This window comes from Rhyacophila brunnea, unplaced genomic scaffold (genome assembly GCF_057557595.1).
Source record: "Rhyacophila brunnea isolate RB1 unplaced genomic scaffold, BYU_Rbru_1.0 scaffold_6, whole genome shotgun sequence".
Taxonomy (NCBI): Eukaryota; Metazoa; Arthropoda; class Insecta; order Trichoptera; family Rhyacophilidae; genus Rhyacophila; species Rhyacophila brunnea.
Window position 1 is genome coordinate 15,041,415 of NW_028233276.1, and position 19,363 is coordinate 15,060,777.

General features: G+C 34.8%; 1 protein-coding gene across 4 annotated transcripts in view; it reads left to right on the forward strand.

The window, feature by feature from the left end:
- MFS16 (major facilitator superfamily transporter 16) overlaps positions 1 to 19,363 on the forward strand; it is a 102,083-nt gene that overhangs the window by 38,454 nt on the left and 44,266 nt on the right. For all 4 annotated transcript variants that reach the window (XM_085956364.1, XM_085956365.1, XM_085956366.1 and 1 more), the window contains exon 2: positions 18,895 to 19,073. In XM_085956364.1, the coding sequence (XP_085812490.1) occupies positions 18,895 to 19,073 (179 nt within the window). The remainder of the gene's footprint in view (positions 1 to 18,894; positions 19,074 to 19,363) is intronic.

The following is a 19,363-nucleotide window of genomic DNA, read 5'->3' on the forward strand; positions in this document are numbered from 1 at the left end:
TACAATATAATATAAATGTAAAAAATTTAGAGAGCGTTATAAATATTAAGTTATTGTGAAAATATAGACTAATAACTCAGTATTCAAATTTTATTTATTGTATGTAGTGAATATTACAAATAATTTAAGACGTTCACAACATAAATTAATATAGGTACCTAATGTCGGTTAATCTAAATAAAATTTACGCATATATTTTAATAATATCATAGTAATTAATTATTATACTGATGATTGATGTAAATATAATTTTGTGGCATGTTTAAATTTATTGTATATAATATCAATACCTATATAAATATTACCGTATTCTAAAAATACGACCAAATAGATAATTGATACTGTCTATTAAAGGGAATAATTTATTCAAAAGAAAAGATTATAGTTCATATTTTATATTTACACGAATGTGTATAACATTGTTTCGGTGAATCGATAAAACACACAATCTACTAGCGAAATCATGATTTATTTTACCAACGTCATCGGTGTGTATTTTATGTCAATTTGTTTCTAATAAAAACAATTATAATCATAATAAATTCAAAGTAAGATTATTCATGTATCTATCAATATTGTTCAAGTATACCCTATTTAAAACAAATTTTACACTACCCCTGTGTATTATCTCCGCGAACTTAACCTCCATAGTTTTTGGCACTTGCTCTGTCACAGACAATAACTGTACGTATATGGGCACATCTGTTGACAGTTCGACAGATTTAAATGGGGTAGTTAAACTGATCTGTGGTGTCCCCACTAACGTACAGTTATTGAACAGTTATTGTCTGTGCCATGTTCAACCTGCTACTCAAACTGTACGTGTATGGGAAGCTTATGGGAGTTGCACAGAAATCCGTTTCGAAAGACGCAGAATCCAAAAATAAAATTTTGTTGTGCATATAAATGCATATTTGAGACGTTATAGCATATTTGAGACATTAGTGCATATTTCATTAATAAATGCATATTTTAGGCCTTTTGAATTTATAATTTTATTGAAACATAACTAAATCAGGTAGATGCACTTGCATTTTTAATGGCACCCCCGAGCATTTCATTAATTCATCAGAAAAAGTGAAGTCAACTCAGGCACCTTTATTTAAATTCTGCGCTATCACCATATAAACAAAATAGTGACAGATATGCGGAAAATTGAATGCCAGAGAATATTGAAAAAAATATCGTAACTCATTTTTTCGGACAGAAAAACAGCAAATAGTATTTAGGAATAGTAAAGTGTGCCGTTTTTGTTTTTTTTAAGTTGTGTTTAGTTTCCATAGTTTACATTTACATTTTGCATTTCTTGTTCAATTATTTGTACCTACATGTAAACAAACTATTTTATAATTGTAATTGATTAACTTTATATTGATTATTTGTGTTTTTTTTTGTTATTGTATCATATTGCTTAAGATTATTAATTTTTTATTCGATTTTTTATCGGTAATATTGGGTGAAGTGGGTATTTACAATATTTTTCCATAAAAATGTCGATTTTTAACTGCATATTTCTTTGGTTTTAGTGCATATTTCAATGACTTTAAGTGCATATGTGCATGCATATAATCATGTTTTTTGTTGCATATAAATCCGCTTCCTAGTCATAACTCACATATTCCAAAAATCGAGTTTCGAGATAATCGCAAAAACGAACACAGCACGGTTTTTTTGTAATTAGAAGAAAAGTATTGAACTCCTTGAATATTAATGAGTTGGTGAATCGATTTACATTTTTTGTTAATGAATAGTACTCCTTGGCTGCAGTACACAGCACACTGAGAAATAGAGCCCGTGATTGGTTGGGAAGGTCTTGGTGACAGAACTCACATTATTCATTGAAAAATGTGAGTTACAACACCAACCGTCAACTATGTCAACTTAAAGCTATACCTCAGTTGAGGCACGGTCTAAAAAGATCGTGGCTAGGCGATGCGCGGATTGTGCAAATGACGCATGCTGAACGAAATATAATTTGTCATATAAATCCAACATGCGTCCATTTAATGTTCTGTTTATTGTTCTATTAGTAACAATAATAATATATTCATTGACATGTTTTCTTTTTCAAATAAATGGGTAACGTTTTTTAGTCATCTTTACACGATTTAAGAATTAATACTCCCGTCGCCATCACGAAACAAATTGACGTGTTCACAGCTCGCGTTCGCTCTCCGATTGCCAGCGAGTCCAAAATTTCGTCGCACCTATAGTTGAAAATTATTTTCCGTTTCACTGAAGTACCGTCTTAAAGTGACTTAATACACAACAATTTTTCTTTATATATATTAATGCTTTTAGAATCACATATTTAACTCAAAAATGACAAAATTGCAAAATGTGAGTTATAGGCGACAATTATTGTACATGATTTAACCATAATGACCTTTTGCAAAACAGACAATTTTTATTGTAAGGTTTTAGAAGATTATTCCTATTATTTGGATGAGTTCATTAATTATTATTATTAATTGTGGACATGCAAAACATTTTCCTTGGCATTGGTAACAAAATAATGATGATAGGATTAGGTACCAACTTTATATGGGGATTTTGGCTATCTTTTTCTGTTGTTGTGCATGGAACAACAATTTATAAACATCATTGATATCAGGGCTTTTTGATGTTTAAGCAACGTGGTCACTGTTTTCCGACTGATTTCTGTAGGTAGGTGCGGCCTTCCCCATTATTTTTGTGTTCCTTGTTCCAAACTCACTGGTCAAAATTCAATTAAGTTATATAATTACTTAATTACCAAGTAGGTGCACCTGTTTACTGGAATTAGATACACACATGGTGACATGACAAATAATTATACATATAGTAGTAGTAGATACAAATTGGGTCGATTATGTCATTTATTAAAGTGGTCTGTGATTATTTTTAATATGTTTTGACACTATTGTAGAAGTTTCATTAGGTGTCCCATACAACTATACAAATTTCCGTTGTCAATTTGTGACAGAATATAATGGACGACACCTAATGGATGCCAGTAATGATGGCATTTGTTGTGTATTACAGTGGTTTTCAAACATATTTTAGGGACGTTATAGAGACTGTATTCGTTCAATCAATGGGAATTGAAATTTTGCGAAAGTGTCCCTATAGATCAGGGTTCGCGAACATTTTTACGTACGCGTGCCAAAATTTCCCAAATATTATTTTTCGACTGTTCGACTTTTCACGGGGAAAAAATAGTTTTTAAAAATTCCATTAAAAAAATAATGATGTTCTAGATACCACTCACAGAACATAGCACACATAGCTTTTTTTTCAATTATGCCATACATTTCGGTCCACGAATTTTGAAACTGTCTGCCAGAATTATTACTACTAGTTTGGTGCAGTCATTTTGTTGTGGGTAGAAATGAGATTGTTTGTTAATGCATTAATGAGTTTGGTTATTTACGCACAAATTGACACCATAAGTGCTCCGATCAGATGAGGCATACCCCTCGCTACTTGTCTCAAGCATTGTAAATCGATCAAAATTAGATGTTCGCGGCGCGGTAGCCCCCTTCGCCTGATGAGGTTAGTGCGATAATATATTTTTTTACGCATAACGCCTAAGGAGCGACCTATGTAATAAATACATAGGTTATATGCTTATTCTTGAAGAGTACTTGCCCGCTATTTTTTATACAATGCGATCTGTCATTTATTATTATAGGTTTTTCTCTTCAAACGCGTGCCATGAAAAAATTTCTCACGTGCCACTGGTGGCACGCGTATCATAGGTACGCTACCACTGCTATAGATGGTTTTTTTACCGTATTTTTCACAATTTAAATCAAATATAATAAAGTGCGCAGTGCTAAAATACTGTAGAACTTATGGTCATCGTAGCGTTGGATGCAGCAGTCTAAATTTCGTAATCGTCTGAATTAAACAGCTTCCGAAGAATTCAAATTGATTTAAGATTGTCTGGAATTAGGTACTCATTTTTTTCTAACAGCCTGCGGGTCCTGAGAATTCCACTGAAGTAGTTGACTCTGAGCGTCTTAATATTATGTTTGGATAGTATTTTTTTAATGATAATATGTAGGTAGGTACGTTAGATTGTGTCTCCAATGGCCTAGTGGAGACGGAGCGAGCCGAGACATTTTTTTCCTAAGACGCCTTACGTTTCAGATTTTTTTCTATCATTTTTAACTATTTTAACTAGGTACACAGGTACCAGTGTTGCCATCTTTTTCTATGCTGATTATAGTACAAAGGCGTAAAAATTATAGTATTTCTGATAAAAATATAGTACAGGAACATTTTTCGTCTTGAATCCCTTAAAATTATAGTATTTTGGCATATTTGGCGTATAATTATAGTATTTTACATTTTTCGCCGAATCAAAATTATAGTATTGTACTATAATTATAGTACGGTTGGCAACACTGACAGGTACACAAAATTAATGAGATACACACATATGACCAGTCACCATGGATCGAGGTTTTGAAGGTCATTTCGGTTTACTAGTTAATGACAGCCAGGCCGTAAAACGCCAAATATTACTAATATTGCATGCGTGTTTCGTTTACGTGATAAACTTTAATGTATATTAAGATACAGACCAGGAACTCAGATATAATGGAAACTGAAATACCTAACATGTGTGGAGAAGCAGGCAACCGATCTATAGTGCGGAATAATACGGGATAAACTTAAAAACGTGTCACGAATACTTCATACACTCATACTTCGAATACTGAGAACTGCTCTCGGTTTATGCATAGACGCTCATTTAATATTGGTGTATTGAAGGTTGCAACACACTATTGCTCGTCCATAATGCGTGTTTCATTTTCATAGGACACCACACATTCATATAGCCTATCGGAATTATATTTATTAATCTGTTCTGTGATACAGGCGTAACTATTGAAAATAACACATTCATTAATACCTGAGAATTAAACCTTGCTACACCCTCACCCGGAAGGCAACCTTGAGTTTCCTGTCACCGACCAATCATTATTGTCAATAATTATTGCCTCTATCAAGAATTCAAGAAAACTTTGCAATTGTTTTTAATGGCGATCTAATAAACAAAATCTGCTCAATAATTTTAATTAAGTACACATTTAAGATTTTTCCTTCTAAAATAAACTGGTAAGATGCATTAGTATGTACATCTACATTCTACAATAAAACCATTAATTATTGTCATTGAACTGTCTTCAAATTTTCAACCGTTTTCTATACTTATCGATTTGACGTCACTGCTTACGTCCCTAAATATCCAGATATAGTAAATGACGGAATCATTGAAAAGATAATATTGATAAGTTCATACGTTTTCATCTTGATAATATCAATACAATACATTTATTTATCTCTCAACTCTATTGAAGAGTGAATAGCATATTGTGCTAATTCTCGACAAATTGCTTCAACTATGTATCATATTTCTTCATTACAGGCGTTGCTAATTACGAGATTAGGTGTTAGCTATCATCACTATCAGCTATCATAACTTCATAACAATTTTGTTTATGAAAGCAATACTGATGCATTGCAAAAAATATAAAATAACACGTTATCATTGAATTGATATACTTGTCAGCATTTCATGAATGTATCTAGGTATTAATCGTAGTATAGATTAGTAATCAACTTATTATTCATCAATCGTCGTGTGAAGATGAAGATGTTTTAATTATTATTCATGTCGTAATCTAATTTGTCATCCGAGCGGTACGTTACGGGTATGAGTGGATTTGGATTTTTCGTTGTTGAATTAATTAGTGCGTCATCTATTTTCATTAATCGAAGAAGTGTAGACATATTATGGCCTTGAGAATTCAATTTAGCGGTCACAACCTGTGCAAAATCGGTAACTAGAAGAATGCATAATTTGCAAATACGTTGATCGAACCTTCATCTATAAAGATGGTTCCTTAGGCCTGTTTCACACGGGACACCTGTGTCCAGCCACCGGTGTTTCGAGATGCCGCATTTACACACATCAATGGGCGCGTTCAGACGGATTTCTCATTGACTCATTTAGCCGCTGAGACACGTTTTTATTACCGCAGCCAGTTTTTATGTCTACATAGTTTGTATTTCAGATTTATCATCACTTGTCTATCGTCTATGTCGATGTCGACTCATTCGTTATTGAGGCGTTCATATAAATAAAACAATATAGGAAATATTGTGACTCGTGCAAAAACGTGGACACGTAATTTTGGCTCTGACGTCAGAGACAAATTAGTTATTCGGTGGCTGAAATAGCCACTGCAATGTCGAGTGGCTGGATACTTCGGTGTCCAACGGCCTTAACGACCATCGGTGCAGTGAGACTATATTGTGATCATTGAATGTGTGGCTTACGGTAGAGTTAACTTTAATGTTTATTTTATAATGTATGATTATCTCGTCCACTTGCTTCGTTGTACTTGCATAATTACGCAAAGGATTTCAATGGTAGAGTATCCTGCGCTTTATAACTTTTTTTGCACTTTTTACTACACTGATAACGCCTCTTTGTCTGATTACTTCGCATAAAATAAGATCAAATAATATTTACCTGTATTATTAATATTAATATATTTTATATTAAAATATAATTATATTAAAATAAATAGATAATAATATATGTTAAAAAATATTTTTAGAAAATATTGATAATTAAGTACATCATTGTTATCATAGAGCGGGAGTGCGAAGTTATGAAGTGGCAACTCTACGTAAACTGGTTAGTACAATAGTGGTATTGCCAACTGTCAATCCCAAAAATATTGCAGATATGGCAAGAAGAGAAAGAAGAGAGATTTTCTCAAAATTAAAAAAAAAAATGTCTAGAAATTAGAATTTCAAAAGCTAAGTCATAATTATTATCAACATTATTTTTCACGAGAATAATTATTCAAGACGAATTTATTGAACATACATAATTTGAAAACATCTCATGCAAAAATACGACACCCGACGGGACTTGAACCTGTAACCGCTGGTTTCGTGCCAGTGTGCTTTTACAATTAAGCTACGAGCATCCTACTTAATTACGACGAATTTACCTAGCAGTTCTTCCATGAAATGCCTATCAAATTGCGTTACGTATGGGTATAAGTATAATATATGTTAATATTATGTAGGTATATTAAATATATTATAGAATGTTACATTCTCAAATATTGTGAAATATTCGTTGAATAAACGAACTAGTTTACGAATTTATTGTTTCACAAATCACAACTTACCAAGAAGTTACGAGTACAACTGTATAATAATTATTAATGCAGTTACGAAATTTGGTTATCACTCAAATATTGTATTGAAAAAATATTTTCAAGTAAATATAGTGTGTTTTATTTTATTGTAGCTTTTTATGAGAAGTTATAAGCTGTGTCGAAATTACTAGTTTTAACGCCATATTTAATATGCGAATTTAACACGATACCCTAAAATACTAAATCTGTCAAGAAAATCGGGGAACGCTGAACTGAGTATGTATAACTAAGTAATCTGGAGCTGACAGCTTGAGTGTACGGTGTGTCCAAAAATAACACTTCCGGGAAAACACAATTCAAGTTTTTTCAACTACTTGATGTCTATGGGAAAATTTTGGCTTTAGGAATTTCAGATTTCTGTTATGGATACCATAGGGGTGCGCCTACCTACTCGCCTACTCGAAATGTGAAATGGTTCTGAGGTACAGATTTAAATGTTGGCGTTTTAATTTGTTTTACGTTGCCACCGGATTCATAATTATTTTTTTGCACAGTGGTCCTACATCTCAAATTTATTTTGCATTGTAATAATGTTTTATTATATTTACATAGGTATGTAATTATTATTTAAGCGTGTGAATTCGTAACTCACCTACTCCGAGGACGAGTAGGTATACATAATATGTGATACTCGATGGGTGTATGCACGTTTTCTGATGTTTCGTATCGTTTGTTCGACGGTTTTATCGGGTGGGACTATCGGAAATAATGTACGACTTCCGTATTCACGGAGAATCTTTTCTGAACGCATCGGACGTAGAGTGACTTAGCCAGGAGAATCTTCTTCTACCCACACATCTGCCACATTATACCGTTCCATGTATTATGAGTATCATTGCTTAAAATATGCAGGTTTTCTGTGGTTGATGGTAGTAATTTTGCAATCACGGGGTATTGAATAAAATTAAATCTCAAAGTCACCACGCTTCGATAAAAGTATTAAATATAGTTTTTTTATACTTTGGTGAAAATATTTCGTGTAATGGGGCGGGAATTCTCGATCACAACCCTACGTAGTACACCTATAGTAATTACTAATTATGTATGTAGGTACTTGTGAAAATATTAACAATTTTTGCGTAGATAAGTGTACTCAATAAATTATTATGCCACGACAAAACTTATCTACATAACGGGGCCCGTTCACACGGCGACGATTCGTCTTTTTTTCAGGATCGTGATTCATAACGAATCGTTATTTTTTTAAGTGGCTTAAGAACTCCTACGAGCGAGTTCACACGCGCCTACGGCTTTACGAATAGTGAAAAATGACGAATCCACCTGAACGCGACATTCCGTTTTGTCAACACATCACGAATGCGGAATAAGGTAAAAAGACGGATCCGTGTATGAATATGGAGATATAATATGATCGAGTTTACACTATTCGTTTTTTTGACGAATCGTTTTATTGCGATTCGTCTTTCGTCGTGTGCAAATTTTCAAATCCTTTTCCAATATTTGAAGAAGATCATGGAAAGTTGCTATGGACATCCGAAAATAATTGAAAAATTTAGACTCGTCTTGCCGTAACTGGCTCATTAGCATTCGAAAGGTTCCTACATGAGGTCGTTGTCTCACAAGTGGATGCACACAATGTCTTCTGGTTTTCCTCCTATGGGAGCGGTGATGATAACAATACAAAATGACGAGAGTATTCACGTCCATCTTGTTGAAAGGTAGTATAATCACTGGACTCTTCGTGTACTCTGTCGGATAATAGAATACATTATCACATTAGTTTTCGACGAATCGCATATAATTAGTAATTGCGATTCGCGATCCTGTTTAAAACGAAACGCTGTATGAACATCATATTCGTTTTTGATGAATCGTGATTGATTAATTACGATTCGTCAAAGACGGAGCGCCGTGTGAACGTGGGGTTACAGTAAAGTTATTATTTTGTATGTAAATCACATAATATTCTTACATGATTTTGCTGTTTTATCCCATTAGAGTCCTGCAGATCAAACGATTTTATGTATTAATATTTCACTGTGATCATACATGTGGTATTGCATACTACTTTCTACAAAATTGAGGAATGCGAAAATTGGAAACATTTGTGTGGACAATTTTTTTCAAAAAATGTGCGCACATAGCTTACAGTTTACACTTTACTGGGAACGTTGGCAGGCAGAAGGGGGTACAAAAGAGCCACTTGTTCAAGTCTCATTAGATTTTTTTTCTAATAGGTACTTATGTATGTTTTCGCGATTTTTCCAAATTATGTACGTGTACTTATGACAACGAATAAAAATAAAATAACAATTATTAAGTGTGCAGTTTGAGAATCGCTGTAGTAATAACAGCGTAATCTTGATTTTAATCTAATCTCTGGAAGTCTGCATAAATGTATGTACTTAAGCAATTAAAGTTGTAAATTTTTAAAATTTTCATTTAATTCATACAGTGTCATTATGAAATAATTAAACACACAGAGCGCGCCTAAAGATATGACATTTTGTCATCTTTTTATTGTCTTGGCTAGGAGGGGCCTAATTGTTTTATTTATTTGTAACAATTACCTACATACTAAACTTATTTAACTCCAAATGTCTTAAGTGCATAAATGTACAATGACGTATAGATATAGGTGCCATTTTTGTTTTGATGACATAAGTTTTTGACATATTTGTGATTGTTTATTTACTTTGCAATGCCTGCACTTGTTGTGCTGAAGACTTCCGATTCAATTTCATATTGATATACATTCGAAGATCTCGTAACCAATCATTTTAGGATGGCCAGTCTCGCATTTCCATTGCAATGTAGTAAGTATCATCATGTAATGCCATTTAATTAATAATAATGGCTGGTTTTGTGAATTTAAAATTATCTTGAAACGATGTTGCCGGAATGATGCAGTTTTGCCGGAAGTAGGAGAAATTGGTAATTAATGAATCTGCAATGCGAAATGAATTTATAATTCCTATTTTCTTCTGTAAGACCAAATCAAATCAAATTTATTTATTTTACATATTGTACTGAACATAAGAAATTATAAATTCAATAAGTATCTAATAAAATAAGAAATAAAAAAAGAAAATAAATAACAAAATAAAAATAGATGGAAGCACACAGAGTGAACTTTGATAGACCCTATCTTAAAAACTTATAAAACAACGTTTACCTAAATTCACCCTCACGTAAGTGGGATATATCAATATCCGAAGCGATTTTACTAAACATGGTTACTGCCCTCCCAATTGGCATTACTAATGGCAGGTTAGTTCTGCACCGTGGGAGAACAAACAACGGATGCCCTCGATTCCTAAAGTAATTATCAGAGACACACAAGCCAACACCACCAAGAATGGCAGAGTTCACATTTACGCCGCGTACAAGTCTGAAAAAATATGTAGCTAAATAAAGATCCCTTCTAAATTTTAGCCGGCTCGCACATCACAACTCGCCTTGTGTGCCTGACGGCCATAAATTAAAACCTTCGAGACTGCCGGCGAATGTTTCACGATCACAACCTCGCACATCTGCCTAGCGCTGCTAGCTCTAGCTCTACCAAACGCAGCGACAGTCTGGAGAGAAATGGCCGATTCGCCCGATTCTGCAGCTGTGTGCATGCGCGGAGTCGATATTGGCCAGACATCGACATGCAGGCTTTGGCCAATGCAACTAGACGAATGTCGCAGGGTCGCAGAGTTGCAGTTGCATCGGCCAATCTGCGAAGCTCCATTTGATAACGTTTGTTTCTTGGTTTACGATGACGTCACATCGACGAATTCGTCGTAAGACGCATGCGGCGAGTTCTGATGTGCGAGCCCTCTTATAAGCTACAGTATGTAAGCATCCCTAAGAGAAAATTAGTCGGATGGAGCCACGGATATTATCCATACAGCCGAAAGTAAAGATCACTGTATCAAATGTTAATCTTCCCGCGGTGCATGGTTGCATGTTGAATCATTGCTCCCTTGCGCTGCGTCTCGGTCATGGAAGTGAGGCACTAAAATCTTTTCATTCTGACACGTTTATAACGCCTTGGAAGGCGGCCGTGCACGAACACTAACACGGACACCGTCGTGCGAAAGCCCAAAGAGCCGTTACTATAAAAAAACACATGTTTGTTTTATTTTCGGTATAAGTAGAGAGTAGTGTGGAGATGTAAATAAATATTTTTGTAGTAGAACGCTCCATCAAAAGAACATTGATTACAATGGGGTGCGGTGCAAATGAACTCAGTCAATATACCTGTATTTAAAAAAATGCATTAATGAATATCTATATAGATTTGGCTGTGAGACATGGCATCTTACTAAGCTTCAAGAGTCTCGGCTTTTGAGCTTTGAGAATCGATGTCTCCGCCGAATCTTAGGGGTACATTGGTACGACCGAGTTCGTGAGCAGACACAACAGCCTTCGGTGATTGAAGTTATCACGAAGAGAAGATTTAGTGGCTGAGACATGTATTCTGGATGCCGCCAAAGAGTGCGGCACTTCGTACTCTTGTGGCACAGCCTCAAGGGTTCCGTCGCCGTGGCCGGCCCTCCCTCACCCTGCAGCGATGCTACAAAAGCGACCTACGTGCTGCAGGTCTGACATGGCGGGAGCCGCAGGAGTTGGCGATGGACCGAGGGAAGTGGCGCCAACTTGTGCTTGCCCTATGCCCCAACGTTGGGACGTGAAGGGTGAAAGAAGAAGAAGAAGAAGATATAGATTTAATATTATGAATTGGATAAAGCGGATTTTTGCGTGCGATGCATTTTTTAAAACAATGTAATATTCCAATAATATCGGCTGGTACTAAGTGACGGCTACTTGTGAAACTTTTAGTAGGTACACACTTTTGCACCCTCTAATGCACATATGGGGCCTGCATGACGGGAGGAGAATATGTCTTTATTTTTTAATATCATACGAAAGCAATGATATTCCAAATAAGTCAGCCACTATACTATGTATGTAAGTGCCTAGTACCCACTACCGACTCATTTATCTTGAGCAGAGTGTCACCATCGCGATTTATTACATTGTATTTGATCAGTTTAGGAGTGCATTTCAATGCTTATCTCTCTCACTCATGTCATGTTTGCACTCATACCTACATATCGCATACAATGTTTGTATTTTCATTTTTCTATCGCTGAAGACAGACATATTTATTTTGTTTATTAAACAAATGACACTTGGAATCGAAATGTGTTCAGATATAATATTATATTTATTATCTATCACAAGTAGCGATATAGGCGTAGGTAGAGCTGACCTACCTAATATCATCATCAGCCAGTCTCGTGGACATTCGATTTCTTTAGCGGTTACGGACTTATTCATCTCAGATAGTTTTAGTTTGTTGTTGCGTATATTCTGCTCGTGAGACATTACCAGAAGTCAAAAAACTGCTGCTGCTTTACATCCAGACGTAGGGCCTCGTGATACGCTCGGTTAAGACCGTGTGTGGTGCGGGGCGGGTTGGTTTGGGGGGTCTATGCTTATGTGTCGTAATGTCGTGTGTCCCGGGTTCGAATTCTGTGTCTGGCAAATACACAATATATTTTTTACAATTTGTATTTGAAGTCAGAGTATGGACCTAATAGGTTGAGTAAGTGGCTAACATCCATTACTTGTAAATCAAAAATCTGTTAAAACAACGTTTACTCTGTGGAGGGCCATAATATGATTCTATTAGATTAGGATCGGACATGGTCAAAAGAGAAGAAGAAGAATGTTTGTGTTGTTGGGTTATCCTTAACGTGGGCCCAAGCACAGCTTCGGGACGCCGAAATGTCCCGTTTTCAGGAAGAGAGGAACCCATGGTAACAATTTCAAAAAAAGGCGCGAAAATTAAAAAAATCGACAGAAAAAACACAGTTGCAAGTCGCAGTTCATAAAAAGAAGCGATGTTAATAATTAGTGTTCATTCCTGTGCTTAGGCACAGTATCAGGCGACTAGATGCGTTGTTCTATCACTGCATACAGGTCCGTCACAAGTGAGTCAGCTGCCGCCGTGTGAAATCCCAAAAAACCGTGACTCTATTTTAAAGTAAAACGTAATATTAACAAAATTGTAATTGGTGACAATTTTACCTTTTTTTAAAACAATGTTTTCGTAATACAAAAACATATAAAGATAAATAAAATGTCAATTTAATTATAGATACCTCACGATTCATAGGTAGTTATCAGTACACACAGATCTGAAGGCTAGCAAAAATGACAAGAGTTCTCAATAATCTGTAAATCATTCCAACATAATCATGATATGATAAAAAATATTTTTGTTGATTAAGATATGAATTAACAGGTTTTGTTTGTAAACCATAATATCTAATATTATCCTCATATTTTGTTCACTCGTGAGTTGGTCATTTTTACTATAATACATCTAATACGTTAACCCCATACGCAGGGAGAGTTTCGGGTCCGGACCCCCCTCCCTAGAAACGGAAAAAAATACAAAATTTCTTCCTCATGATTGAGGATTGTGACTCGGATGATATTGTCGTCGAATGGCCTTCTCCAAGGGTTGTCCCACTTCTGTCGGCATTCTACGACACGCTAGAGATGTGGCCACTGGAAGACCCGCCGCACTCGTAATCCAATGTTTATTTTAATATTTCGATACGCTATGTCGAAGAGACAAGACAGCTCGAACGATACAAATGGACACTAACGATACTTATGACAACCACTTGTGGATACGATAGCTTGCATTAAGTCGTATGTGAACACCTTTGTTATACCTGCATACCATGTGTATTTTGCTTGAATCAAAACGCGGAGTGTCTGGTCATGGAATGCACGTGTAGAAGTACAAAATTCAGCGATTGAAGCAACTAGAATCCAAGGGTAAATATGGAAGTCAGTGGCGTCTGCTAGATTTTGTTAACTCCGCGCCCCCTCCCGACACCTTAAAAATCAATAAAAAAGTATTAGGTATTAATGGATTTTTCCAAAATGGACCCCCCAAAACTTTTTTCTGTGCGCGTATTGTGCGCGAGTCGATAACAGTCGTTTTATTTTTAACCCATTTGTACCTACCTGTGTACGTTATTTATTAATTATTAATAATGCATCGACGATCCAGGATTAAGTAATAATATTGATAAGAGAAATACATTATAACTTGCAGTAAAGTAAATCATAATATTCATAATTTATTTATTGTTGATATGAGAGTACATAATACCTACAGTAATTATTAATACTGCGTTTAGAAATAACAAATAACATACACTTCGTTAAGTTTAGTTATTATTTTATTTGTGTCGCTAGATTTCAAAATCAGGTAAGTCCGTAAAGATGAATAGGAAAAAAAAACAGCATTTTGTTTTCTCAAATACACAGTCACAAGGGTGAAAGTTTATATTATTTCGAGTATAGAATATTTAAAATTAATAAATTCCACATTTTGATAATGCAGAAATGTTAGAAAGCAGTAGTTCTTCAGCAATTCACAAAAAAGTAAAAAATACCTAAAGGTGGACTTGGCTGATTTTGAAATGTAGCGACACATTTGTAATATTTCCACAATTTTATATACTTAAGGGGGGACATGCTCGTCGAAGGTCAAAATTGAGTTTTTATTGTATTTTCAAACCATGATCCTGGACACTCCTTAAACGTTTTAGATAATCTATTTATATAATTTTGAAGCCTTATTATCCTTTATAGTTATTTTAAACATTTGATGACTGCATAAAGTATTTTTGTTACATAAAATAGTATTCTTTTAAACCTCTCGCTCTAATGTTTTAGAATATAGTCATATTTCGGTACAGAACTGTGCAGTGGTGTTAAATTTTTTTACATTTATTAATTTTTAAACGCATTTATAAAACCATTAGTATAATTTATTAAGAGGTAATTTTGGTAAAATATTCACGATAAAAAATTATTTTGATAATCTCTGTGATCCCAAATTTGACAAGAATTAGGCATTTTATTATTCAAAAAATCGGCAAGATTAACACATTTGAAGATGATTCTAAAGATATTTATTATAAGCTATGTCTTTGACCATTCAAGTGTGATAAAAATCTTATGAATAATGATTGCTTTATAATAATTATTGACCTAAGAATAAGGTAGTGTTTTTTTGAAATACGCCATTTTTTTTGTCATTCCCTAGTGGTTAAGCTACAACATACGGCCGTAGCCATAAAATGACAAACTATAATTAAAGTAGGGAGTAAAATTATGTTAACGCGCGTGTTTGAACATGTACCTAACCGAATTTTTTTTAATTTTTTTTTAAACGGTACATATTCAAACACGCGCGTTAATATCATTTTACTCCCTACTTTAATTATAGTTTGTCAATTTATGGCTACGGCCGTATGTTGTAGCTTAACCACTGGGGAATGACAAAAGAAATGGCGTATTTCAAAAAAACACTACCTTATTCTTAGGTCAATAATTATTATAAAGCAATCATTATTCATAAGATGTTTATCACACTTGAATGGTCAAAGACATAGCTTATAATAAATATCTTTAGAATCATCTTGAAATGTGTTATTCTTGCCGATTTTTTGAATAATAAAATGCCTAATTCTTGTCAAATTTGGGATCACAGAGATTATCAATATAATTTTTTATCGTGAATATTTTACAAAAATTATCTCGTAATAAATTATGCTAATGGTTTTATAAATACGTTTAAAAATTAATACATGTAAAAAATCTTAACACCACTGCACAGTTATGTACCGAAATATGACTATATTCTAAAACATTAGAGCGAGAGGTTTAAAAGAATACCATTTTATTCAACAAAAATACTTCATGCAGTCATCAAATGTTTAAAATAACTATAAAGGATAATAAGGCTTCAAAATTATATAAATAGATCATCTACAACGTTTAAGGAGTGTCCAGGATCATGGTTTGAATATACAATAAAAACTCAATTTTGACCTTCGACGAGCATGTCCCCCCTTAAGACCGTTTCTCTCATTTGTTTCGCGGTCTTAAGAAAACGCGTAACTTCCAGTAGCAGAGCCATTCGTAATAGATTACACGGTAACACGTTTCTGTTGTTTTTATTGCTCCAAAATAACACGGATATACAATAATTATTAGCACAGTTAACACGCCTTACTTGATTCCAAATGCATCCGATTAGAATCATGTAAGACGTGTTAAAAATATTTTGCAGTAGGTACTATTCAATGACATCAATTTGACAGCTCGCAGTTATGACCGGCCTTGTTTGAAAAACATCACGCCTGATTACCACTGCCTGAATACGACATATTATATTATCATATCCATCACTTTTTTATTGATTTTGGAGTTGTGCTATGCTAGAATAGCCCTGCTGGCATAATTAACTGTCTGAATATGACATATTATTATGTTTATCATTTTTTTTAATCAATTTTGGAGTTAAGTGATTGATACTGATTATGTTAGAATAACCCTGTTATGTAGGCATGATTAAAACACACTGATACATATTACTAGTCACTTTATTTTTAAAATACCTTATAGATTTAAACTCTTTTACATTTGTATTTACTTTCTATTAATACCTATAACTTTTCTAGATACACGACAAACAATCACAGCTTTCTTCAAATTTGGTCTAAAGATCTCATACGCCAATTTTTTTTTTGAACTAACCAGTCTTAGAGCGCCGCGATGCAGAATCATATTTAGGCGCGTTAGCCGGCTCGCACATCACAACTCGCCTCGTGTGCCTGACCGCCATAAATCAAAGCTTCCGAGAACGGGCAGGCGGTGTTCCTTGATAAAACCTCGCACATCTGCCTAGCGATATCGACATTTGCCGCATCGTGGCTGCTCCGAACGCGGCGACAGTCTGGAGAGAAATGGCCGTTTGTGCAGCTGTGCGCTTGCGCGGAGCCGACATTTTTCGAGATCGACATGCAGGCTTTGGCCAATGCAACTCGAGGCATGTCGCAGGGTCGCAGAGTCGCAGTTGCATCGGCCAATCTGCGAAGCTCCATTTGATAACGTTTGTTTCTTGGTTTACGATGACGTCACATCGACGAATTCGTCGTAAGACGCATGCGGCGAGTTCTGATGTGCGAGCCCACTAAAGGGGTGATTTCGACGACATATGTTCAATGAGAAAAACATAATATTATATAATTCTTATTATAATGCCTTAGTGGAAGAGATTTGTGACGTGTTTTCCTAGAACGGCTGCTTGACGTAAGCTGTTCTGCATTGTTGGTCGTCAATCAGTAGAGGCTACAATGCGACCACTATCTACATCATAAATAATAAAAACGAGCATAGAAAAGTGTCTTATATTTTTTATAAATAATATAAACAATAAATGGACTAGTGTGTATCGGTTCGTTTTAATGATGTCTGGAAGATACGCGTTATCGGCCGATACAGTGGACAAACGAGAGCAATGCCCTTGAAACATTTTAAATTTTATTTGAATGCGGGGGTGTAGCATGTAGCCGACCACACGATGTTGCCCTGTATGAGTGTATGACATCCCCGTGTTCGAACCGTTCCATGTTGCACATCAAATCTGCGACTTTCTGCTATGTGTGGTTATGTCTAGCCGTCGTAATGTGCGGCCCGCCTTAACCTCCACTAATAATAAAATTATTATTGTGCATCCAATCTGATGCGGATATTATTTTTGATTGTTTGTTTTCAAGCAAAGATTAAGGCAAATGATTCATTTTTACATTTCCACTCTCGAAAATAATAATAATAATGAAAACATGTTATATTATCTACAATGAATGCAGTATTTAATATTAATTTTATTGTGAATAACAGTTTTCTTGTTGATAAAAGCAAAATGATATTCACATGCTTGCAACGTGTTTACTATCGCTTGTTTTGTATTATGGTGCCTCCAAATGATGCTTGAGAATATGTTGAACACGTAATTTGTTATGTTTCAAAGAATGAATTTTTCAGGAAACGCTATCACTACACAGACTTGCCGCATGTATACGTGATTTTTCTCGATTGTTGTTTTTGCTTTTCGAGATCGAGCATTCAAGAATAATTCTTGTGGACGTGTAGTTGTTCATAGAGAATTCGAGATTGGATTTTTTGTTTCTCGAGATCCACTAGAATAATTTTAAAAGCATTCCGTACCTACTTAATCTTCAACTTTCCGTTGACGAAAAACAATCCTTTTAACTAACTGTCACGGGAATTATTTTTAAAATTTAATTCCAATTTGGTCTCGCGGATAAAAATCGATGAATAATAATTTTTGAACTTGAACTTTGTCAGTGGATTTTTCGAATAACATAATAATGCATAAAATAAAAATAATGTACATTCATATAATGCTATCACTATCAATTTAATTATAACTTCATTCTTAAAATTATGATGAGCAAACTGTGGTCATTAACAGTTGTAGTAAGTAACTAATAAGTACTTGTTATATCTGAGGAATTTCTCATATTCCCGATAATCTAGTTAATTATTTCTCGAGAAACGGAGAATTTCGAAATTTTATAAAAATATCCTCATTTTGATCAAATTTTCTGCTCAAAGCCGATAACTTTTTTTAGCCTATCGAAATTTCCAATGGGTTTAAAATTTATATTTTTGTACATTTATTGTAATGTACCTATTGTTGGTATACTATTTATTATCTCAAAAAAATGTTCCACAATCCTCTACACAGCTGAACCACCTTACAATATTATTTATAAGCAATGTTTTCTCATTTATTTGTTTGTTACAGGTACAAGACGAGTATCCTGGCCCTGACGTACATGGCATATACGTGTTACCACCTGACAAGAAAGCCCATCTCCGTTGTGAAGAGTGTCCTCCATCAGAACTGCTCAAATCTCATTCCCCCGCCCGATATTCATATCAACCCCATCAACAATGCCACCTGGTGTGATTGGGCTCCCTTCGGTAAGTTTTTCGTACCTTTCATTTTCTACCTATCTATCATCCAATTTCCATCCTGGACGATCATTCGTAAGTCCAGCCTTTTGAATTTTGGTCATTCAGTCTTCTTTTGCCTTCAAGTGATGTGTACACGGCCTGCCTTACTGGTATCTCCTCTGGCAATTTATGCACATGACCGATCTAGCACAGTCTATGCATTTTCATATACTATGTGATCTTTTTGGCTCCATAAATAGTGTACAGCTCTCCATCCCAACCTCCAAATACCATGTTCTTTAACAGGTCCAAAAATT